This window comes from Myripristis murdjan, chromosome 12 (assembly GCF_902150065.1).
Source record: "Myripristis murdjan chromosome 12, fMyrMur1.1, whole genome shotgun sequence".
Lineage (NCBI taxonomy): Eukaryota > Metazoa > Chordata > Actinopteri > Holocentriformes > Holocentridae > Myripristis > Myripristis murdjan.
Window position 1 is genome coordinate 4,366,262 of NC_043991.1, and position 26,841 is coordinate 4,393,102.

The window sequence follows — 26,841 nt, forward strand, 5'->3', positions numbered from 1 at the left end:
ACCTGCTGGCTGAGGCAGATTCAGCACCACGGACAGTACCTGCTGGCAGAGGCAGATTCAGCACCACGGACAGTACCCGCTGGCTGAGTCAGATTACAGTACCTGTAAGATTTTCCACAGAGATGTGCGGCTATAACTTTGTTCTTGTTATTAATGTGTTAATGTTATCAGTTATTAATTAGCCTATTAATCATTATTAATTTGTTCTGTCTTTATGAGTTTCCTGGGCCAATGGCCATTGATTTAATAAATTTGTCAATTTGTTTGCATCTGTACATTGAAATGAACATTTAATAAATCAACACATCTGTGAAAACTGTCGTCTTTATTTCAGAGGTAAATTGATAACAGCCTGAAAAGGTGATTATATAACTCTGTTCAGCCTTAATGTTACTGCTTACTGTCATTACTTTTGCTGCTTAGCCACATTAATCGGAGCTGACGTTAAATTGGAGACACCCCACCCCCAGCTATCTTTAAATATAACTGTTAATATTTGGTTGGTTGTAGATAAAGATCAGCTGTGTTGGTCAGTCGCTGTCACGGCACCTTTTAGATTAAAATGACTGAAGTCGGCAGAAGGGTAACTATCAGTCCATGAAAAAAAATATTTTTTTCCAGCGGATATTCTAGTTACGCTACAACATGATTGAGCTAGCAAAGCAGTTTTGTGTTTTGTTTGGTATTTATTCAGTTTTGGGAAATCAAGATTCATTCTTCAGTCATGGAAACTAACACTAACAAAATAAATATTTTTGATAGTAATTTTTGGAGTGATTATTTCATGTACATTTTAACTGTTAATACCAGTGGTCCATATGCTGTATCAGCAGCACAGTAAATACTCGTTAAGTATACATTTTACATCAGTGTTGCTGGTCATAACATAACCGGTCAATAACATAGTGTTGATTAAAGTGAACTGGTGTTAATATTTTACACTTGGTTTGAAGCAACACTGCTGCAGTGCCAATTAATTAAAATGTATCTACATTGGTCACAGTTGTACAGTATCAGAGTGTGAAGTAACACCATTGGAGTGTTAGTTAATGTAAATTTATCCACATTGGAGTCCAAATGTTACACTGTAAGATTTTGCAGGAACACTACTGTAATGTGAATTAATGTAAAGTTACCCATATTGGTGTTAACATGTTACACTATAAGAGTTTGGAGTAACACTATTGTAGTGTGAATTAATGTACACTTATCTATATTAATGCCAATACTGTACACTGTTAGAGTGTTTAAAGTAACACTGTTGTTGTTCTAATTCATTTAAATGGATCCATTTGGGTGTTAGTGTTTTACACCATCAGAGTTTGTTAAGTAAGACTGTGGCAGTGATAATCTCAACACTATTGAATGTGTTAATTTAACTCTGGACCAGTGGTTCCCATATAAACACTTGGTCAGTGTTCATTTTAACTGGGAGTTGAATTAGCGATTTCAAATTTGCTGTGTAGGTCTACAGACACTCTTGCACCCCCCCCCCCCCCCCCCCCCCCCCTCCCCCACACACACACACACATACACACACACTCCCCCCACTGATTGCAGAGAGCGTCTCAACACACCAAAGGATGTTTGTTGCTGTGTCATCCGTACTCCAGGTGTATCTTTACTAATATCTTTATTAAGATATGAATTACTATATATTATTATTTATTTACCGCCTCTATTTACCGCCTTAAAATAAAAACAAAATGGGAGTGCTTTTTGAAATGGATGATTTTTTTTTTTTTTTTTGTATTTATTTTGCATTGAGATGCTTCAGAGTCAATGCTGATGTTAGAGATGCAGCACATCCCAACACATTTTGTTACATATGTTGTGTTCATAAAGAGAGAATTAGATTTCCAGAAAAGTATTTACTGTAATGAATGCCTGTTTACTAAATAAACTGTTTGACGTGCAAATGCAGACAGTGTGTGTGTGGCTGCTTTTCCTGTTTGTGGTCCCCTGTGCAGCAGCAACCAGCCAATCAGAAGAGAGAATCAGCACCTCTCCACTGAGTGGCATGTGGTCAGCCAATCACAGGCAAGTTAATGGCTATAGAGTGTCGAAGTCCCGCCCCTTCCGGTGGACCCCCATGGGACCTTTCGGGGCGAAAAAAAATGAATGGTGTTCAATGGACAGAAAACAATTATTTTCTGATCCCCCCGCCGTTATGCTTTGGATAACACAAATGTTGTTTATAGGCTTAATGTTGTATGTATGTTTGTTCTGTTTTTTGAATGTCTTCGTGGCTGTTATGCAGCACTTGTGTAAATAAACCAAAAAAAAAACAAAAAAACTTCACCATCCAGATTCAAGTCAAGATGCTGGTGTGTTTTGTTCCCGATTGTCCACATTCCAGCAGGAACGGCTGTAATTTCTATTGTTTCCCGTCTGATAAGAGGACTAGGAATCGCTGGCTCCAACTGACCAGTGCGGGTGGTGACGTATATCATTCGCATCGAGAGCAGCGAAGAGTTTTTTTTTTTTTTTTCTTTAAACAAAACACTTATGGGATACATTATATACATGAATTACCACACATACAACAGAAACCAGGGGAAACAGAAGATTGAGACAATATAAGAGACAGGAATAAAAGAGAAAAAAAAGACAAACAGAAACAGAAGACATTGCTAGAAATGTACATAGCTACTATCCACAGTCGTTTTTATAATGGGGCTATGTTGAGCTTCTCAAAAATACAGTTTGTTTTCATGGCTTTTTTTATTTTTAATGTCTTTTATTGTTGTTGCATATTGATGAATTTCTTGGGTAAAGTGTTCCAGGCTGGGTTTGGATTCTGTCCATTTTTTTTTTTTTTTTTTTTTTTTTTTTGCATATGAAATTCGGCCATAAGCAGTACCAGTTGTATAAAGAATGTTGTGTTTTTGTCCATCTTCTTGTTCTCAAATAAATAAATAAATAAATAAAAATGTCCTTTTCCTGTAGCGTGATCGTTTGTCTGGCTGTTCTTCTTATGAAGTGTTGAATGTCAGTCCAGAATATTTTAGAGGACATACATTTATAGAAAAATTGCTGTATTGTTTCATTTTCTCGTCCACAAAAAACACAAAGAAAGTCCATATCAATTTTAAATATTTCCAGAGTCTTCTTAGCTGGATAAATGTTGTGCAATATTTTGAAGGACACTTTTATTTTGTTACCAATACAGAACCTTTCACCAACGAACCACGCTTTGTTCCAGTTGATGTCACCATATAAAGAGTTCCAGAAGGACTGACCTGGCGGCAGAGTTATAATTTGTAGGCAGTTCCTGATGTATTTATTGGAGCATTGTTTCTTTGTGATATCTACCCCATCAATGAAAACGGAACTGTTAAATGAGCCCTCGCTGGAGACTCCTGAGCCTCTAAGGAGGTGCAGTATGACCCTTGGTACAGCATCAAAAACAATAGCATACTCTTTTGGTGAAACTGGTAGGTGAAACTTCGAGAGAAATTCTTCATAGTGCAGCAGTTGTCCTTCATTATTGAGAAGTTGACTTACTAACACAATACCATGGTCAAACCATTTTCAATAAAACGGTGACTTATTTTTGTACAGAATACTCTCATTGTTCCAGATGTAAAGGTTAGTTGGTGAAAAGTTATGTTTATAAATTAGTTTCCAGGTGAGTAGAGCTTGTTTGTGGAAGTTGGATAATTTGATAGGCAACTTTTCAATTTTATAATTACATTTCAGTAAGAATTTAATCCCACCAACACCATTAAATACATGTTTAGGGAAGGTGTTCTAGATGTTGTCATTCTCTTTGATCACATTTGATAACCATTTCACTTTAAAAGTATTATTCAACATTTCGAAACTCAGTATATCCATTCCTCCTATACTCTTGGGGTTACATAGAATTCCTTTCTTTAAGTAGTGGCACTTATTTCTCCAAATAAAATTAAACAGGATTTTATCTAAGTTTTTGCAGATAGCAGGAGACATTGCTAATGCTAAAGATACACTATATTACCAAAAGTATTCGCTCACCTGCCTTTACTCATACTATGAACTGAAGTGCCATCCCATTCCTAACCCATAGAGTTCAGTATGATGTCGGTCCACCTTTTGCAGCTATTACAGCTTCAACTCTTCTGGGAAGACTGTCCACAAGGTTGAGGAGAGTGTTTATAGGAATTTTTGACCATTCTTCCAAAAGCGCATTGGTGAGGTCACACACTGATGTTGGTCGAGAAGGCCTGGCTCTCAGTCTCCGCTCTAATTCATCCCAAAGGTGTTCTATCGGGTTCAGGTCAGGACTCTGTGCAGGCCAGTCAAGTTCATCCACACCAGACTCTGTCATCCATGTCTTTATGGACCTTGCTTTGTGCACTGGTGCACAGTCATGTTGGAAGAGGAAGGGGCCCGCTCCAAACTGTTCCCACAAGGTTGGGAGCATGGAATTGTCCAAAATGTTTTGGTATCCTGAAGCATTCAAAGTTCCTTTCACTGGAACTAAGGGGCCAAGCCCTGCTCCTGAAAAACAACCCCACACCATAATTCCTCCTCCACCAAATTTCACAGTCGGCACAATGCAGTCTGAAATGTACCGTTCTCCTGGCAACCTCCAAACCCAGACTCGTCCATCAGATTGCCAGATGGAAAAGCGTGATTCATCACTCCAGAGAACGCGTCTCCACTGCTCTAGAGGCCAGTGGCGGCGTGTTTTACACCATTGCATCCGACGCTTTGCATTGCACTTGGTGATGTGTGGCTTGGCTGCAGCTGCTCGGCCATGGAAACCCATTCCATGAAGCTCTCTGCGTACTGTACTTGGGCTAATCTGAAGGTCACATGAAGTTTGTAGCTCTGTAGCAATTGACTGTGCAGAAAGTCGGCGACCTCTTTGCACTATGCGCTTCAGCATCCGCTGACCCCTCTCCGTCACTTTACGTGGCCTACCACTTGGTGGCTGAGTTGCTGTTGTTCCCAAACGCTTCCATTTTGTTATAATAGAGCTGACAGTTGACTGTGGAATATTTAGGAGCGAGGAAATTTCACGACTGGATTTGTTGCACAGGTGGCATCCTATGACAGTTCCATGCTGGAATTCACTGAGCTCCTGAGAGCGGCCCATTCTTTCACAAATGTCTTGTTTCACAGTCTGCATGCCTGAGTGCTTGATTTTATACACCTGTGGCCAGGCCAAGTGATTAGGACACCTGATTCTGATCATTTGAATGGGTGAGCGAATACTTTTGGTAATATAGTGTACATAAACTGACCTTGATATACCCTCAGCCTTAGAGAGAAGAACTCTCCCATTCAGTGAGAGGTCCCTCATCAGCCACATATTAAACTTTTTGCTTACCTGTTGAATTACTGCATTATAATTAAGATTACAGCGATTATTTACATTTTTATCAATCACAACACCTAAATAAGTAAGTGAGTTTTTCACAGGAATGTTATCAAGTTCTAGTAGATCACATTTTTTAATTGGAAATAGCACAGATTTGTTTAGGTTCATCCTCAGGTCCGATACAACAGAGAATTCTCCAATGCATTTAATGGCTTTGTTCACCTCATATTTGTTTTTTATAAATTGTGTTTATAAATTGCTGTGTCATCTGCCATTTGAGATAATTTAAATTCTCTGTCTAGGGCTCTAACACCTAGAAATGGATACTTTTTAATATGAACTGCCATAACCTGTGCAACTAGCAGAAATAAAAGAGGACTCAGTGGACAGCCTTGTTTAATTCCCTGCCTGATATCAAATCTGGGGGTTGTTCCGTTTGTTAGCTTCACTGAGCCATTGCATCCTTTATATAAGGTTTTGACCACTTTCAGAAATCTTTCTCCAAAACCAAAAAATTTAATAATCCTGGTCATAAACTGGTGACTTATAGTGTCGAAAGCTTTGTAAAAATAAATAAACAAGATAAGGCTATCATCCAATATACAGTCATTATAATCAATCATATCCAGTATTAGTCGTATGTTATTGGTTATGTTTCTTCCAGGCATAAAACCAGATTGTTCTTCATCAATAATTTCATTTAATCCAAGCTTTAATCTTTTGGCAAAGATCAAAGCAAAGATTTTCGCACCATTGTTCAGTAGACTGATTGGTCTCCAGTTCTCAATGTTAAGTTTATCTTTTTGTGGCTTTGGAATTAATTTAATAAGACTTTGTTTCAGGGTTGGAGAAAGCTCCTCTTCTCTTATAGCTTCCTCAAACATGGCTACTAAAAATGGAGCTAGTGTTTGATTGAAATCTTTGTAAAACTCCCCTATTAGTCCATCATTACCTGAATATTTGTTGTCTTTCAATGCATTAATACTGTCTTGTACATCTATTATATTGATTTTTTTGATAACATATTGATTTAAAATTCTCGATTTTTTTTTAGTCTCTGGTTCTATTCCTTTCAGAAACACCGCCATATCATCTTCATCCAGTTGATCTGCCCCATACAGTTCCTTATAGAAATTGGCCACAAATTGTGAGATTTGCTTTTCATCATCACATATAAGGTCATTAATTTTGAGTTTACTGCTTGTGCAGTTGTCAGTTCTTCCCCTTCTTCTTCAGACAGGTTTAATTTGCCTGATAGACTGATTTCAAACTTCATTAGTTCCCAGCATTGCCCAAAATTGTTTAGAACCTTTGCTTGTTTCCATTATTTATCTATGACTTCTTGGGCTTTTTTTTTTTTTTTAATTCTTTGTCATGTATGAGAAATTTGTTTAGTTTCCAGTATTCACCATTAGAGTTGTGTCTCCTTGTCCCCATATTAATTCTGATTGTTACACTTTTGTGATCTGTAGGTTCTATTGTGACTGAATCCACTTTGTTTTCAATATCAGATGAAATTAACCAGAAATCCATGTATATGCTTTTTTATCTGAGTTTCTATGTCTCCAAATATCATTGAAACTTATCCTGTTGCAAACATTTTCTAATTCATTTATTTGTTTCTGTCTGGGAGGCCATCTATCCATGCTTTCATCCATCACTGTGTTTAAGTCCCCACCCCACAAAACTTTAGCTGAGGGAAAAGTTGATAACAGTTGGGCAATCTTGTTTTCTAGTGTTGATAATAAAGTTATATTCAATTGCTTATTGTTGAAAGCATAGGTATTTACAAGAATAAACTGAAAGTGGTCAAGTTCTGTTAGAAGAATTACCCATCTGCAATTTGTATCTGCAAAATGATTACTAACATGGCCTTTGAATTTCCCAAGCAAAATAGCTACCCCTGCTGATCTATTGCTGCCATAAGAAAACCATATATCTTTACCCCACTGACTTCTCCAATATAACATATCCGTTTGTACAGCATGAGTTTCTTGAACAAAATAAAAGTCTGCCCCTTTATTATGGCAATGTAAAAAAAGACATTTTCTCTTCAACTGATTTTTGATCCCCCTGGCATTGACAGAAAGAACACAAATTGACATCCAAAATAGCAAACAAACAATAAAAAACAAAACAAAACAAACAAACAAACAAACAAAAAAAAAAAAAAAAAACAATAAAGCAGAAATCACACCTACTCAGAAAACCTCTCTGGGTTGAGAGCAGATGCTACTACTACTGTGGCTGGCTACTGCAGCAGAACAGACTGCATTTAAACTTAACTTTTAGCTTTACCCCTCGTCATTTATTGTTGCATCTCCCTCGAAAAAAGAGCGAGAAAAAAAAAAACAAACAGACAAAAAAAAAAAAAAACATCTTTGGTATTATTGTTACTTCACGAGAGAGGGAGAGAAGGAGAAAAAATTAAATACTCCCAAAAATCAGGATGCAATATTTTAACAGTCAAAGGCTGTAGTGTTATTCAGGAGAGTAAAAGAGAAAAAGGGGGAAAAAAAATAAACATCTTACATGTCCTTAATTGTGACTCTTTTGCCATCGATGTAAGCGTGCGCTCCTCTGAAGCTCTCTTCCCCTCTTTCCTCGCCTTCTCCACCTGCGGTCACAGCTGGTTTCTGGGTTCTTTGACTTCTTGTGTCAGGTCCTCCATGATCTTTATCTTTCTCTCCTTCAGGAACTCTGATGTTCTGGCATCCTTCCAGATCTTATCTCGATGAGATCTTGACAGAAATCGTACTATGACGCGTCGGCGGGTTTCGAGGCAGCCGACCAATCACCAACATGAGCGACAAACGCACAGCGTGTTTCACGGCGGAGGAGCAGCGCCTCATATTAGAAAAATATGAGGAGGAAAAAATTAATATTCTAACAAAATCGAACCCCGTGGCTGCCGCGAAGAGAAGGCAGAATGCGTGGCAACGAATTGCCGACTTCATAAATGCGTAAGTTACACATCAATGGTTCCACATCTGATGTCGAAGCCCATTAAATAACTGTACTGCACAGGTGTGTTGCGTGTATGACAGGTATAGTTGAATTCCTCCAGGTGTAATCCCTCAGGGGTTAAAAGGACTTGGGAGCAAGTCAAAATAAAGCACAAGAACATCATTGCATCTGGTAAGTTTGCCTTTTTCATGCCATTACGTTATAGAGGCTATAATAAAGCTATAAGCTGACGCCACAATTCAATCACGTCAGTACATCATGTTGTTAGCCTGAATAAAATCATATACTGAGCCACGAAAGAACTTAGTAGGAACAAACGGAAAATATAAAGGCCTACTCGCCCTCTTGTACGTGTAATTATCAAATTTCCTTTAATGATCTCTAATTTCTGTTTCACTCTCTTACAGTGTCAGCTCTGTATACCAGGCAGCTTTTAGCCAGGTTGAAGTGCTGCTTCACGTTAGTACTACATCCTTTCTCTTTCTAGTCTTTTACACCAGGTTGTATGGTTTGTCTCTCTAATCCCTCATGGAAGTAGCTTCAATTTAACCACATTTTCCCCTCTGATTTACTCTGCTACAGCCAACAGGAAGAAAAACCTGCAGAGGCAGACGGGGCACGGTGGGCCTGGGGAACAATATACTCCTGCTGAGGAGCTGGCCCTGGCAAACAATGAGGGTCGCCCCATAATGGATGGGGTGGGGGGTGGGGTTGCCTCCAACCCAGGCTCACAGAGCAAATATGTTAAAAGTATGTATGTGTCAGTGTCAAAGCGTTGGCAGTTTACATAAGATACATCTGTTTGCATGGATCCTCATGTTGCATCACAAGCTCAACAAGTTATACATCCCCATATAATGCATTATACTACACAGTTCAGAACACTGATACCACTTTTCAAAATTCACAGATTTTATTGCTGTAATTGCATATTCAGTACAAGAAACATAAAAGCACGATACACCGTCTGCACAGAAACATTGGGACCTTACTAACACAGGCCAATCCACTTTCCCCTCAGCTGTTGGAGAAACCGTGGAGGTGGTGGTGCCAGAGGTGCCGCCAACATCTGACACCATGTCTCAAACAGAGGTTTGTCACACACACCTGCCACACACCTGCGCTGGACCCATGGCTGCTGGCATTTGGCTAATAGACCATTTCCACAGGTGGTGGACATTGGGGATGACACACTGTCCATATCCTCGGACAGAGCTGTGGAGGTATCACCGTTGCTCTTTACCACATATTGTACTGCATATGTATTGCACATATTGTTCAACCTTTCCACAGCAACACAGAGGGTGGGAGTGCAGAGACTACCGAATGGTGGTGGTCTTCACATAACTAAAACTACCTTGAAATGTTCCCTATTGCTGCAACTGCTATGTTAATGCAGCAGGAAGAACACTGTCCCTCCCCAGAAGAGCCCCAAGCCTCCACATGGACAGAGAGCAGAACCTCCACATGTGGGGGCAGACCCACCCAACATAAGAGATCACAAAAGGTAATGACATTAACCATAACAGGAACATGGAGGCTAATGTGACATTCCCTCCCCTGCAATTAGACAATGCTGAAATGTCAAAGCAGCACAGACATCCAAGTCAGGACAGCATTATTCATCAATTTTATATGTACATTATATGTACAATTTTCTAGTTCAAACACTTCCCATGCTTTAATCTGTGTGCTCTGTATTCTTATTTCAGAGTGCAGCTGACCCTGTGAGGGCTTTGTATAAGAGGAGCCTTGAAAAAGACATAAATTACAAGGACCTCAAAATGAAGAAGATCAAGCTTGAGATTGAGTATCTGAAACTCAAGATTGCAAAACTAAAGGTGAGTGAGTAATAACATTCATTGGACTGTGCTCAATTAAACTTGAACTGCCTAAAAGGTCAAATTAATGAAGTGGAGGATCTTAATGGGTATTCAGTTAACTACAGTGTGCATGGGGTCACTGTTAAGTATGTTTGACATAAACTGTACACATCTCAAGTACATTGTCAGTCGTCACAGGGTTACGTACATTGACTCACTCATGCCTCCACTACATCACTGTTACTGTGAGCATGACAACATATTCCACACTATTTGAGCCAGTAACATATTTTAATAGATTTATACTGTGCCATGAGATACCAAGCTACTGGTCAGGGTTTCTACACCCTTGCTAAATAAGATTTCAAACACCTTCGTGAATCTGCAAGCACCACAAATGTGTTCATTAACCTGCCTTCCAGGGACAAGAAAATGTATAACAGAAAAAGAAGTCTTCATTTTTTTTTCCTTTTTTTATGCAAGTTTATGGTTGCGCTACTGAACAGAATTGCCCCTTTGGAATAAATAAAGTAGTCTTTTTCAGTTGAAAAACTCTTGTGTGATTGCCTCCCTCACTGCCTGGCCTGTCGGATATTCCAAGTTTATGGGGTCCACAACATCAAGGGGCTGGAGGTCAAAACAGGGTGCTCTCTCCTTCCTGATTGTGGCAATGTTGCGGAGCACACAACAGGCAACTATAATTTTGCAGGCATGGTCTGGGGCCACCTTCAGACAGCGCAGGGAGGCAAAGCAAGCCTTCAGAAGGCCAAAAGTATTTTCAATCTTGACCCTTGTCCTGTTGTGTGCCAAGTTGTAATGGGTCTGTGGTCTGCATGTAGGTGGTGTTGTGGACTGATATAAAGAGTTTGTGTTATGAGTTCAGGATCCGCATGGCCTGGGGGAAAAGCTCCTTTTCAGCCTCTCAGTCCTGGCTTTGATGGAGCGAAGCCGCTTCCTCTCTTAGGATATGAGCTGCTATTACGTCTGCGACAGATCAGTGATCTTAGGGGAATTATTAAATTCATTTCTCAAAAAACGAAAAAAGAGAGAGGAGGAGAAAAAAAATAAAAAATAAAAAATAAATAAATAAAAATATGTATATTAGCTTACTCAAATTTAAGACAAAAATACAGACGTTACTGCTCTTATTAAAAGAGCCTACATTTTAAGTTTAGGTAAAGCACCAAAGTAATGGGAAGAGAAAAAAAAGAGCAGAAAGAGAGGGAAAAAAGAAGAGCGGTGGGCTGATGTTAGAGAGAGAGAGAGAGAAAAAAAAAAAGGAAAAGGGGCAGAACAAATATATGTTGCCTAACATTTATAATCCCCCCTGCAAAAAACTAAGAAAATCGCCCTCCATCTCAGCGGTTAAAGTATTTCTGAGAAAGAAACAAAAGAGAGAAAAAGGCTAGATTTAACCTGAACTAACCCTCTAAATTACTTTAGTAGGTCTATGCAATATTATTCGCACTCAGGTATTTGACATAAAAGGGGATAATATTTCAAAGTCTGTAAATTCTAGCAAACCATATGCGCTTTAACACATCCTATAGGCCTATAATTTATAACCACTGATTCCGCGATGCTGTATAGAGCAGCCTAACAACATTTACTTGTCCTTCACTGTAACTTTTTTACCATCAATAAACGCCGCAGCACCTCTGAAGCCTGCTCTCCTCCCATCCCTCCTCGGCTGCTCCACCAGCGGCCACAGCTTGTTCCTCGTGTCTTTAACTTGTTGTGTCAGGTACTCCATTATTCGGATTTTCCTTTCTTTAAGTAAGCCAGAGGTTCTGGCGTCCTTCCAGATCTTGTCCCCGTGAAACCGTGACAGGAACTGGACAATGATCCGGCGGCTGGAGCGCTCTTCTGAGGAGCGGGGACCCAACCTGTGCGCGATGTCCACAGAGAGAGGCAGCTGGTCACTGATGTCGGGGGAGATCTGGCTGAAGAGGTCGGTGATAATCTTCTTGACGTTCTCTCCGGTCTGCTCCAGGATCCCTGCGACGCGGAGGTTCCATCTCTTCTTGTAGGCGTCCAGGTCGTTGCATTTTTCGCGGAGCACTGTATTTTCATTCTCAAGAGTTTCTACTCTGGTCTGGAGATTGTCAGTTTTCTTTGTTACATCCTCCACCTGTCTCCCCAAAGATTCAAGGGAGTCTGTAACGCCTATCAAAGTGTCTGTGTTGCCTTTAACAGTTGTTTCTAGGGAACGGAGCCGCCTGAGGGATTCTTCTTGCATCCTCTCAACTCTTTCCATGGCTGACAGCAAGCGAGAGTTGAGCACAATCTGCTCGTCCTCCTCATTAACCAGTGTCTTTGATTTCTTGGATTTTGGCTTTAAGTTTGAAGTTTCAGGAGAGGACTCTGAAGATGGCCCCTCTGGATTCAGTAACTTGTCCATAACTTCCAACTGATCCTCCAGTGATTTTCGTGCATATGAGTGCATATTGGCGTGAAGTGAGTTCTTATTCATTTCCAGCGTTTCCAGAGTTCTTATTCATGAACAGCATTCAATAATCCAGCCGACAGATACAGGTCCGAAGCCAGGTAAAAAGTTTGGCTGGCCTCGTGTTCAATCACCTGTTCAATCAGCTGCAGCTGGCTTCAGTTCAATAGGTAGATTGGTGGACTCACGTCTCTTGGTTCAATATCCCCCCGCCCCTTATCTTAACAGTTCAGGTATAGGCATATCAGGCCCCTGGGAAAAAGTAAGTCTTCAAAAAAAATATATGTTTCACTCATCATATCGCAGAATAACTCCTGTTGGGTTTTGACCCTGAATAGTTGCTGGAAAAACTATTGGCCGCTACAGGGCTCCTATCAGAGAGCAATGCGTCATCAAAAGGTCGATTTGACTTTTTAATGTAGTCAGTGGATAATATTACATGCGGTTACAGCGGTGAATGAGGTAGAAGTGTCTGAAAATAAAACACAAAAAGGTACAGTATAAATACAACAGCTCCTGAAATACTACACAATCAACAAATAATCTACTAATCACAAATGATTATAATGTATGAATTATTAAGACAAATTACAACCGAAATGTGCATTATTAATGTCTCACACGCAAGCATTCTCTCCCGCTTAACCAGCAGAGGTCCCCACAACACCACAAACCAGCCATCAACCGCAGTCAACACAAACAGCATGACAGTAATATACTATGTAGCATCCAACATCAATACTATCCACTCTAGTCTCAGGTAACAAACACAGCAAACACACAGCTAGTATCTTGACAGACACAACAACTTGAGACATGTACAAGAGACTTAAATAACAAATTAAAGCACAGAGTCCAAACTCACATCGTCTCTGACTTCTATACCGGCAACCGCCGTAATAATTTTTTTTTTTTTTTTTTTTTTTTAATTAACAACGTACAATATACATCACACAAAGGGGTCAGAGAAAAAGAGACAAAAAATCAACACAAACAAAGAGAGAAAGAAACACGAAAAGGACAAAGAAAAACAAAAAACAAATAAAAAAAAAAACAAAAAAAAAACATAAAACATGGACCAGAGTACAGATTAGATACATAGAGAGATGCATAACATGCAGTCATCAATTTTTATAATATTTTTCCAAAACGGAGCCAGTTTTTAGAGCCTTTTTGCTTTCAAGTCCATCAATAGTTGTGCAGTACTGCTTCAGTTCATTAAGGAAGTGATCAAAGCTGGGTTTGGAGTCAGTCCATTTTTTCTTATGAATATGAAATTTTCCTAGAAAAAGCAGTAGCTGTACAAAAAAAATAAAGTCTCTTTCCTTTTGATTTTCTTCAAAACAAATAAAAATGTCTTTCTCTTTTAAGTTGATTGCTTGCCCAATTTTCCTGTTAATGTAGTTTCGCACATCCTCCCAGAACCTTCGAGCATACATACAGTGATAAAACAGATGGCAAATAGTTTCTTCCTCAGATCCACAGAAAACACAAGAATACTCAATATTAATGTTAAATCTCTCCAAGGTTTTTTTTTGCTGGATATATTTTATGCATTATTTTAAACGAAACCTCTTTAACTTTATTATTCAAACAAAATTTATCCCCAATTAACAAAATTTTCCTCCAGTCAATATCCTTATACCTCGCTGTCCAAAAAATTTTTGCTGAGGGTACAGTCAGGATGAGACTCTTGATAAATTTATTCGAACATTTATTCTTAATAATATCAATACCTCCAAGAAACAAAGCATTACTGGATGGATCTTTCACAGAAACAGTTGACCCTCTAATCAGCTGAAGTACACTTCTTGGTATGGCATCAAAGACCACTGCATATTCTTTTGGGGTAATTGGTAACCTAAATTTATCAATGAATTCTTCATACCTTAGTAGCTGTCCCTCAGCATTCCGTAATAAAGTTAACTCCGTCTTTTTTTTTTTTTTTTTTTAATTTTATTTGTCACTCCACGCATAAAAATACATATGTACAAACATACAAGGGGTACTAGGTGCCATGAGCAAAAAACAAATAACCAACAGAAAAGGATTTTACAGATCACTTCCACAAAATTTCTCCATGATAGCATATGTTTTAGCAGCTTTCTGATTTTTAATGTCTTTAATTGTGGCAGCATAACGTAGCAGTTCTTTTCTAAAAAGTACAATGTTTGGTTGAGATTTGGCCCATTTGTTTTTATGGATATGAAATTTTCCCAAACTCAAAATTAACTGACAGAAAAAACATATATCTTTCTCTACAGTCTGATCATCAAAGTAAATTAAAATATTTTTTTCCTGAAAAATGATCGTTCTTCCTGTATTTCTTTGTACAAAATGCTGGACATCTTCCCAGAAAGTTCTGCTGTATGTGCATTGATAAAATAAACGAGTGATGGTTTCATCTTCAAGTCCACAGAAATCACACAGATATTCAATATCTATTTTAAATCTTTCAAGTGTTTTCTTTGCAGGGTAGATTTGATGCAATATTTTAAATGAAACTTCTTTCACCTTATTATTAAAACAGAATTTCTCATCAGCCAGCCACACTTTAGGCCAGTTAATCTCTCCAAATCGAGCAGACCAGTAAATTTGTCCTCTGGGCAAAGTTGTAGAGTGTAAGCAACTTCTCAAATATCTATTAGAGCAGGATTTCTTTGTAATGTCTACTTCACCAACAAAAATCTCACATTTGTAATTTTCTAACAACAGCAGTATTCCTTTCAGTCCCCTTCAGAAGCTGCAGCGACCCCTGTGGTAGTGCATCAAAAATCACAGCATAGTCCTTTGGAGTAACTGGCAACTGAAATTTTAACAAAAATTCTTCACAGGAAAGTAAAAGACCTTGGTCATAGTTAACTCCGTCTCACTGCGCCGCCCCCAGACGTCTTACGCAACTGACGTACGTCATCCACGCAACTTAACTATGAACAACGCAAACTGCTCAGTCCCAGTATGAATGTGAGGAATTCCCAACAACTCCGATGCATTCTTACAGGCACGCCATCGCCTCACAAGCTGTTCCGTGCACACCGATCCTTACGTCTTCTTTCTCATGTTCTTCTTGTTCGTTTCCCCAATCCTTTTGTTTACATCCGCTTTCCTTCAAAAGTGGCGCAGACGCCCCACAATGCAAAGCGGCGTGACGTTCCCTCACATTCTCTATTGTGATGCCCACTAAAGTGTGATCACATTTGTGGTAGTTTTTTGTAATTTCATAATTCATCCTTTCTTGAGTATTTGTTAAGGGGTGTTCAACCTGTTTCCACCAACTTTGCACTAAAATATTTCATGTACATATCAGGAGTAATTAACGTGTGATCACCAGCAGGGGGCAGTGTGGCGTCTACTGGGCCCCAGGGGCTTTACGTCAGTTTGGTCCGCTTTGCAGCTTTCCTCTTTCTGCTGAGTGAGAAGACAAACAGACGTGGAGTTTCTCTGTCTCATTCATTTCTCCTGTTTACAGGTTGGTGGAATAGTAGATTAAGAAAAGTAATTGAAGTGCAGTATATTAACATGTCGCTGAATGTTTTAATGTCCGGTATTAAGCTTGTTTTATGAAGATGTGGACATATATGTGTACAGAGTAGTAGCTGTATTTTCCAAGGCTGTGTCCAAAATCACTCCCTAATCACTATATAGTGCACTATATAGTGATTACGCCTTTTTGTAGGGGTGTCCGAATGTTTAGTGATTATTAATGTTCACTGTATAGTCCACTACATTGAATTCCCTATATAGTGAGTAGGGAGGAGGGAGTGAGTGATTTCGGACACAGCCCAAGAGTATCTTGCTGCAGGCAAGATGGCGGACATGGGCACCGCCATACATCCAATCTATACCGGAAGTTTCTTCTTCGTGTAATTTATGGTCCATACCGATGCCGGAAGTCTCAAGCGGTAGTTGGTTAATCGCTACTCCGACCAAAAATAAAAATAAAAGCATAAAAAACACGAACGTTTACAAATAATTCTACGGATTTTTTGGCAGTTACATGTTTATCGTAAACGTGACTAGTTGTTTTTTTTTATAACTTTATTTAGTCATCTGAAAAATACAACATTTAAGGCACCATTTGTGTATTCATTATCCAAAGGTTTTTTTATTATTATTATTATTATTATTATTATTATTTTACAAGATCATGTACAAACAACATGGCTTACATTTTTTTAACATTCCAAAAATTATCCATTATCCAAAGTTGAAACAGCTTTCAGACAAAGAAAATAGAACAATCATAATAATAATTAAAAAAACAACAACAACAACAACAACAACAGAAAAGGAAAGCCAAAGATGTGAGAGTCTTCATCTTGGAAGGTAAACAAATCCATTAAAGAAACGAGTGTTCGGGCGATTTTTAGAATAATTTGACTTTGAGATTATTTATCCATCCGCTGATGTTGGGAATTGACTAGTTACCGTATTGATCTGAATATAAGACGATATTTTTTCCATTGAAAATGCCCTGAAAAAACGCCCTTGTCTAATATTGGGGGTCTAAGCAAATACACATGTATTGTACTTGCATATGTTCCGTGCTTGAATACAGCACACTTCCCCCGCTCTGGCATGGTTGGAAGGGGTGTGCTCCAGTACGGTACGGGCGTTCATGCACGAGCACATGCACGGTCATACACGCAGCGCGCGAACGTGGATACAACGTAAATCATGCAACTTTCCTCCTGCCTCCGCAAAATCGTTTAATGCGCAGCGCGATTACCGGCGATTGGCCGCGTTGCGCAATCAATAATCAACCATGTTGTCTGTGTCGCTGTCCATGGTGCTGCTGCAACCGCGTATAAACAGAAGTTGATTTATGATGAAAGGTATATATGGCAGTCTCTGCGCCGCGCACCTGTCAGATCCGGCAGACCTAACGGGGAGTGCGGTGCTGCACTGTGTGCGCCGCCACCCGGTTGAATGTAGCAGCCAGCTGACGTGCCGCTCCGGCTGTCAGTTGGACGCTTTCTGAAGTTACCTCCGAAACTGTCAAGGTAAATAAACATCCCTTAACCCTGGCCCTGAGTGCAATGTGAGACGGTGGCGGTCTCAGAAAGAAGAGCTAAAAAATGCCCACAGCCAGAGAAGAGCTTTTCGTGGTCCAAAAACTGGTCGATTAGACGAGATTGACAGGAGGGTGTGCGATTTTGTGAATGAGAAACGTAGTGAAGGACTGCCCGTTACGAGGGCTGTGATGCAGCAAAAAGCACTTGAAGTTGCCACAGAGCTCAACATACCCCGCACTGAGTTTAAAGCTAGCATGGGCTGGTGTCGCAGAATGTCCATATAAAAAGTATTTTTCCAAAAAAGGGTCTTGAAAAAGAGGGGTCGTCTTAAAATCAGGGTCGTCTTATATTCAGATCAATACGGTATTTTGACTCTGCAAGTTTATAGGCTACTGTAAAACTCAGAAGTTAGTAAGCCTACACTAATCACTAAGTTTTAATGTTAATGTGTCATGAATATAACTTTAATAACAACGTTATAAATACAAATGTGAATATTATGTTTGTGTGGTGGTGGTGGTAGGGGCGTCTACCCTCACACACACACACACACACACACACACACACACACTCAATAGGACTGAATAATAGCTAATATTGAATAGACTGAATTCTCATATTACATAAACTGAGGATTAATAAAATGAGAATTTACACAACCAAATTAACTGAAGACTTTCAGATTAGGCAGCAGTTGCAACATGCACAGTCACAACAATATATGTCATACTTACTTTGACATTAATATTAATTTTAATTTAAAAAAAAAAAAAGGGTTAGGGTTAGGGTTAGGGGTCCAGAACTGCGGTTCTCTCTCCTCTACACCATACAGGAAGAAGAAACTTCTGGTATGGACTTCCGGTATGGATTGGATGTATGGCGGCGCCCATGTCCGCCATCTTGACTGCAGTTGGTTTTTTTTTATTTATTTATTTTTTTTATTTATCAACCCACACATAACAATACATATTTACAAACACACAAGGGGCTCTACCATGAGCAAAAAAGTAATAACCAACAGAAAAGGATTTTACAGATCACTTCCACAAAATTTCTCCATGATAGTGAATGCCTTAGCAGCAGTTGGGTCCCTCTCGTATTTTCGCGCCTGATGACGTCATCTGTTGCTACCCAAGTCACGTCAGTCAGTTTTATTTTCAGCTCCTTGAATATTTTTATGAAGTCTTTATATTTTTCAAACGTGTAATATTGTGTAAAGGTTGAAAAATTGTGATTTCATGTACTGTAAAAAAAAAAAAAAAGGTTAAAAGCTAATGTTAAATACTAATTTTATATATTCTAAAATTGGTTAAAACAACTTGAAAATCTGTCAGCTCATGCATTTCTGGAAGAGTAAAGGATTTAAGTTGAAGGAGGAAACATACACTTAGGAACCGTATGTAATTTGTAGTATAAGCTATGTGTTATTTTCAGTTGGAAGAAGACAATCTACAGTGTAAAAACATTGGTTATTGTCATTTTGATTTATTTAATCAAACAAAGCCTATAATAGTTTTTGTTGAATGATGAGAAATTGTATCTCATTTTGAAGTTGTTTTTTTTTATATGGAGAACATTGAGTGTACATGTACTGACAGTAAAACAATGGGTTAAAGTGCACGTTTTATTAAATCCTCCTCCCTCTTTCTGCTGAGCGAGAAGACAAACAGACGTGGAGTTTCTCTGTCTCAATCATTTCTCCTGTTTAAAGAGAGAGCATAAGCTGTTTATGTGGTGCCCGCCGGTACCTGTAGCATTATCAGCGGTAGCAATGAAAAACTTTACAACTTCCGAAAATGTTATCGTCTTGATGAGACAGAGACCAAAAAAATCACTAACTGGTCGCGGAGTAGACGTTAGTCCAGACAATGTGGGGACAGCAGCATCCTTTACAAAATGTCTTTGTGGAACCGGCATTGTATTTTGTCAGGTTGATAAAACAGTCAGCGTTGAAATGAGCCCAACAGATGAGCAAATTTGGACTAAAATCCTGCGGGACCTGGGAAAAAATGACCATGAGCCGCTGGTCTGTAACGTGTGTTTCTTCTGGAAGAGTGTGCAGAGAAACATGAGTCTCCTTGCATCCGTTATCTGGGGAGGGGAGGCGGGCTGGCTAGTTTAAGTGGGCGGAGTCTCTGTATGCGTGACATCACAGAAATGGGGGCAGAGTTGTCTGTTCGTTTTAAAGGGAGAGAGTTTCAAAAAACAGGCTGTGTGCATTTCTCCATTTATCACAGGTTTAATGCATGGGACAATGTTTATGTGGCCCCGAGACCTTCCCTATCACCAAAACACAACCAAAATTGCATTTTTCATGTCATGAGGCCTTTAATGCCTCTGGATTTACAATGGGAGGTGTGAAAGGAAAATACACATTTTGGGCAGCTCAGACTTCCTGATTGATTCAGACTTGCTAATTGACTGGCCCATCCTGTGGTCTGGCCCTGGCCTTTAATCCTGTGGGCGTGAACACAAACACTTTTCATGCCTTTTGTTCCCATTCCGAATGGCATCCAACCTGATCACTGCGTCACAATAGCTTCCCTCACCTTTTGTTCTCTGCCTATTTACATATCGTCTGTAGTCACTGTATAAAGGTCTTCCTCTGACATTGCTCTTGGTCAGCTCATCGCCCCAGATACTCTCTGTGTGGGTCAGTTCACCAGTGTGCCGTGTACTTCAATTAACTCACATCATTGCAGCAGACTTCTAGACTGGACTACAATGGTTTTAAAGAACAACATTCTCAGAATCAGAATCATCAGCCGAGGAAGAAAATAAACAAAAACTCATTTCTGAGTCTATTTTTCTTTGTGTCAAAGCAGCAAAACGTCGGATCTCTTGCAGACGGCAGGAAGTGGAGGACCAAGTTTGTGAAGATGTCTGAACTCTGCGAGCTGAGATCGCAGGTGATGCGGCGACAAACTGCAGCCGCCGAGGAGACACTGGCTCTGCCAGAGGAGACGCTGGCCGAGTACAAGCTGCAAAGCTCTCGCCTGAAACTGAAAGTGGAGAGGCAGCAGAGGCTCCTGGACGCCATCTTGCTGCCGGAGGTGCGACTGCACAGAGGTTCGTAACTTTTAAACGCCATTTTCACATCACCGACTCACCTGGACCCTGACAGGCGAGGCTAACCGCCAGTTAAGATTCAGAAGAAAAGAAAAGATAATGATATAAATATCAATGTATGATAATAACAACTAATGATATCAATATCAATGCATGATAATAACTCTAAATGACTAACTTCATAGGCTAATATCATGTTAGCGGGTCTGTTCAGCCACAACTTTCAGATCATTTTAAAAACAAATTGTTTATTCTGAATGCAAATGATTTATCATCATATTTACTCACAGACAGCCGTTAATAGAGCAATTTCCGTATTTTACCACACGACCCGGCGCCTCGTCTGTCTGTGCCTTCATCCGTTTATCGGTGCTGTCGCCTCTTAGAGAATCAAGAATAAGAATTTCCCAGTTTGGGATCAATAAAATCTATCTATCTATCTATCTATCTATCTATCTATCTATCTATCTATCTATCTATCAAAACCAAGAATTTTAAGAAATGAAGTTAAAGTGGCTGCTGTGGATCACACAGGCCTCTGTACGACGGAGTACCAGGGTCACTGCAGGGGGAGTGGGGTGACATTCTGAAACAAAAAACTCTGAATTTTCTAGACAACTACTACTAGTACTACTAACAGAAGTAATAGTAATAGTGGTAGTAGTATATTAGTAGATGTAGTAGTAGTAATAGTTGTAATAGTAGTGGTAATAGTAGTAGCAGTAATTGTAGTATTAGTAGTAGTTGTAATAGTAGTGGTAATAGTAGTAGCAGTAATTGTAGTATTAGTAGTAGTTTTAGTAGTCATAGTAGTAGTAGTATATTAGTAGTAGCAATAGTAGTAGCAGTAGTGGTGGTGGCTGTAGCGTAATTTGCCATAGGCCCATGACAGATGACAGATGGCGCCGCTCTAGTGGCAGCTTGTTGCAGCAGCTCCCGTTCCCGTGAACGTTTTTTTTCCTTTTTTTCTAGTTTAATCTTAACTTTTATTTCTATTTAATTATTTATTGGTTTATTTAACTGATCAGTGCACTATGGAGACCAAAGTCGTCGTGTTTGTTCTGGTCTTTCTTCTGTTTTTTTCACTTTTTTCGTCCGTGTCTGGAGAGCGCGTACGGGACCCCATTGTTTACAGTAGGGATCAGCTGTTGGCCCTCCGTGGCACCGCGGTGCTGCCCCACGAGAGGCCCGACGTTCCCCGGGAGTTGAAGAGGAGGAGACGGGGGAGCCGTGCCGGAGCTGCTCGCCGCGCTAGAAGGAGGAGATACAGACCCGTCCTCCCGTCCATCATCATGGGGAATGTAAGATCTCTTCCCAATAAGATGGACGAGTTAGCGGCGCTGACTCGGCACCAGAGGGACTACCGGGAGTGCAGCATCATGATGTTTACGGAAACATGGCTGACTGAGCTGACCCCAGACACAGCCGCGGACCTGGACGGCTTCAAGCTGGTGCGGGCGGACAGGACGAGGGAGAGCGGTAAGAGGAAAGGAGGAGGGCTGGCAGTGTTTGTGAACGATAGATGGTGTAACTCTGGGCACATCACTATTAAAGAACAGCTCTGCTGCAGGGACATTGAACTGTTAGCGGTTGGTATGAGGCCATATTACCTGCCGCGGGAATTCTCGCATGTTATCGCGATAGCTGCGTATATCCCCCCTCCGCTAACGCTGATGCAGCCTGTGATGTTCTCCACTCTGTCACAAGCAGGCTGCAGACAGAGCACCCACAGGCCCTCCTTCTTATCTCTGGGGACTTTAATCATGCCTCTCCATCCTCCACTCTGCCCACTTTCACCCAGTATGTTACATGTTGCACTAGAGACAGTAAGATACTGGATTTGTGTTATGCCAACACCAAGGAGGCATACACCTCATCACCCCTCCCCCCCCTGGGAAGATCTGACCACAACCTGGTTCATCTCCTGCCTGTGTACAAACCTCTCGTGCACAGGCAACCAGCTGTGTCCCGCACAGTGAAGAGATGGTCCGACGAGGCTGAGGAGGCTCTGAAGGACTGTTTCGACACAACTGTGTGGGAGGAATTTTGTGATTCCCATGGAGAGGACATTGACAGTCTCACACAATGCATAACGGACTATATTAACTTTTGTGTGGAAAACACTGTACCCACCAGGACTGTACGGTGTTTTTCCAACAGTAAACCGTGGATTAACCCTGACATAAAGGCTCTCCTGAAGGAGAAAAAGAGGGCCTTTAAGTCTGGAATTAAGGACGAGCTGAAGGCTGTGCAGAGGCAGTTGAGAAGGAAGATCAGAGAGGGGAAGAACACCTACAGGAGGAAGATGGAGGATCAGCTGCAGCAGAGAGATGTCTGTGGAGTCTGGAAAGGCCTGAAAACCATCTCTGGCCACAAGAAACCTGACTCCCAAGCTACGGGGGACCAAAAGTGGGCTGATGATCTGAATTTATTCTTCAATAGATTTGATCAGTCATCTGCCCCTCCCCCAGCCCAGTCCTCCATGCTGCAGCCCCCCCTCTCTGCACCCAGTGTTAACTGCCCAAATTCCTCCCCCTCCCCCTCTACAACACTCAGCTCACAGCCACCCCCCACTTCTCACCTCATCAACCCAACTCCCCCACTCACACCCTCCAGCACACAGCCCCCCTGCTCCAACCTGTCTCTCACAACGACCCAGGTGAGAAACCAGCTCCGGAGGATCAAGGCAAGAAAGGCTGCAGGTCCAGACGGCATCAGCTCCAGACTCCTCAAGTCCTGCGCAGATCAGCTGTGCGGGATTGTTGAGCACATGTTCAACCTGAGCCTGAAGCTGAGGAGAGTGCCACAGCTGTGGAAAACATCCTGCGTGGTACCTGTGCCCAAGACTCCGCACCCCAAGGATCTCAACAGCTACAGGCCGGTGGCGCTAACATCCCACCTGATGAAGACCCTGGAGCGGCTGGTCCTTGTTCATCTCCGCCCCCTGGTGGGACCATCACTGGATCCACTTCAGTTTGCCTACCAGCCTGGCATTGGGGTGGATGACGCTGTGATCTTCCTCCAACACCGAGCTCTCTCTCACCTGGAGAAACCTGGGAGCACTGTGAGAATCATGTTTTTTGACTTCTCCAGTGCTTTTAATACCATACAGCCTGTACTTCTGAGAGACAAGCTGGAGCACACCGGGGTGGACCACCACCTCACACACTGGATTCTGGACTATCTCACCAACCGTCCACAGTATGTGAGGACCCGGGACTGTGTGTCCGACACTGTAGTCTGCAGCACGGGGGCCCCGCAAGGAACGGTCCTGGCTCCGTTCCTCTTCACCCTCTATACTGCAGACTTCTCATACAACACACCCACCTGTCACCTGCAGAAGTTCTCTGATGACTCTGCAATCGTCCGCCTCATCACAGAGGGGGACGACAGAGAGTACAGAGAACTGACGCAGGACTTTGTGGACTGGTGCCAGCGGAACTGCCTCCAGATCAACGCGGGGAAAACCAAAGAACTGCACTCTGCCCCTCGACACCGGTGAACATCAAGGGAACAGATATTGAGATGGTGACATCTTATAAATACCTGGGTGTTCACCTGAACAATAAACTGGACTGGAGCCACAACACAACTGCACTTTATAAGAAAGGCCAGAGCAGACTCTATCTGCTCAGGAGACTGAGGTCTTTTGGAGTGCAGGGGGCACTCCTGAAGACCTTTTATGACACCGTGGTGGCATCAGCCATCTTTTATGGAGTGGTCTGCTGGGGGAGCAGCATCTCAACGGCTGACAGAAAGAGACTTGACAAACTGATCAGGAAGGCCAGCTCTGTCCTGGGATGCCCCCTCGACTCAGTGGAGGTGGTAGGTGAGAGGAGGATGATGGCTAAGCTGTCATCCATGATTGTGAACGACTCCCACCCCCTGCAGGACACTATAACTACACTGGAGAGCTCCTTCAGCGACAGACTGCTTCACCCAAAGTGTGTGAAGGAACGCTATCGCAGGTCCTTCCTTCCTGCAGCCGTCAGACTCTATAACAAGCACTGCTCCCAGTAGACCACACACTCTCCAGGACTGCACTGACTGCACTAGAATGCACATTCTCAGCACCTTAACTACCCCCCACCCCCACCCCCACCCCCCACCCACGTACACACATATACACACACACACACTGCACTACTGCACACACATAAAGACGGGAGGGAAGGGGAGATCCCATAAGGCAGGATCAAGTGTGACAGTTCCTGAGACCCAGTCCGGGAGTCAGGTTCTGCCACTTGGTCTCATGGGTTCACACTAACCCTGAACCTCCGGAGTGTGTTGTTCCCCAGGTTTTGGGTTTTTTTCTTCTGTGGTTTAAATTGTTCACAGAGTATTTTTCTCATTCCTTGTTTACAGTGTTTATATTGCTTGTTTACAGTGTTTATATTGCTCTTTGGTCGTGTTATCTGTATATACTGTTTATTGTGTAAATTGTGCTTCGTATCTTGCTATCCACTTTGCTGCTGTGATGCGGGAAATTTCCCCACCGTGGGACTAATAAAGGAATATCTTATCTTATCTTATCTTATCTTTATGACCTGTGGGCCCCTTTGCCTGACTTGGGGGCCCCCTGGGCCCTTGCTGGAAAAAAAAAAATAATAATTTCACCATTTACCATTATATTTGTGATCTTATCTAAATAATAGATGCTGTCAAAAATGATTCATGATCGCCGTATCAAAACCTTGCAGGCTACCGTCGCCTGGTTGCGTGGTTGGTTTGTTACATCTGAGAGTTCTAAAGGCCAAGCTCGAACGAACGAGTCAGAACCAGAACGCAACGCACGCGGTCACTCACGGCAGAGTAATTTCTAGCTAGCTCGTGACAGTCTATCTCAGTGTTTCTCAAATGGGGGTACGTGTACCCCTGGGGGTACTTGAAGGAACTCCATGGGGTACATGAGATTTTTAAAAATAGTAGATCCGACCGAGCAATCTGATTGATCAATCAGACGTTTAGAATGTGCTCAAATAAGCATGACAGTACGGTTAGCCATGCTCAAATGAAAAATACTGAATCAATCACTGAAAATATTGAAAATATTGAAAATCACTAGTCTCTTTCCGTGACTGTTGCATTTTTTCTGATATCAGAGACATGGCTGCAGCCATCTATTACTGGACTTGGCTATTCAACTAGCAGGATGCACGATGCTTTCTATTCTCCCCTGCACCGAAGGGACTGAGCCCTAATTTCGTTGCATTATTATACGTATATGATTGTGCAATGACAATAAAAATCTATCTATCTATCTATCTATCTATCTATAACCAACCAAGCTACACTGTGACAACATACTCAGATCGAACAGAAAGTGCAACATTATTTAAGCAATAAGCCCCGAGAAGCCGTGGGTTACAGTGATTTTACAACGGCTGAGTGGCGTTCTTACCTAAGACACGACGCGCAGCGGAGTTTTAAAATCACTGTAACTCACGGCTTCAAGGGGCTTATTGCTTTTATAAAACGGTTACCCCAAAATAGCCCATAAAATACAGAAGACACAACACAGAAGAAAAATTGAGAACTATTCATTCTTCTACCAAGCAAGAAGGAGTGGACAGAACGGTTGGCAAGCAACACAGACGCTAAGATTGCTTTTTCATCTAGCGCCATCATCACGTCACATCAGGCTATTTGGGCTCGTTAATGCTGAATTGGATATTTCCATTAATAGTGTAACTGTTAAAATTGTGTTCAATTATGTTTGGACTCCTCTTTGCGACGGTGGCGTGCGTTTCGCGATAGGTGCGTTTTTGCGCAGACGTATGCCTAACGTTGACTGTAACAATAACAATAATAATAAAAGTATACTGTTAATTTATCATACATCGGTGCTGTCACACTGTGTCTGCTTTGGGTGGAGATAAAAGGCAGGTGGATAAGGCAGCAGGGAGAGGTAGGCTATTTCTCCAGGGAGGCCACCGGACACAGTGGGTTACCCGGCTGCTCATATATGAATCCCCGCAGACTTTCTATGTTTTTTTTGGCATCATCTTTGTGATTTTTTGTGCATTCAGGGTGACATATTTTAGGCCATTTTCGTTGTGGCGAATGCTGAAGGAGTCGGGCTTTAATTTGCGGTTGCCCTCGTTCGCGAGGGCAACCGCGAACGCGATTTCTTCCTTTCCTCGTTGCGTCCCAATTGAAGCTGCACGTCAAACCAGACTTTACAGACAAGCCCCCAAGGTGTGTTTGAAC

General features: G+C 41.4%; 1 protein-coding gene across 1 annotated transcript in view; it reads left to right on the top strand.

Annotated features, from left to right (window-relative positions):
- The first annotated feature begins 20,399 nt into the window (after positions 1-20,399).
- LOC115369336 (zinc finger protein 585A-like) overlaps positions 20,400-26,841 on the top strand; it is a 70,125-nt gene continuing 63,683 nt past the window's right edge. Inside the window, exon 1 of the mRNA XM_030065923.1 lies at positions 20,400-20,631. Coding sequence (XP_029921783.1) covers positions 20,442-20,631 — 190 coding nt within the window. The 5' untranslated portion in view covers positions 20,400-20,441. The remainder of the gene's footprint in view (positions 20,632-26,841) is intronic.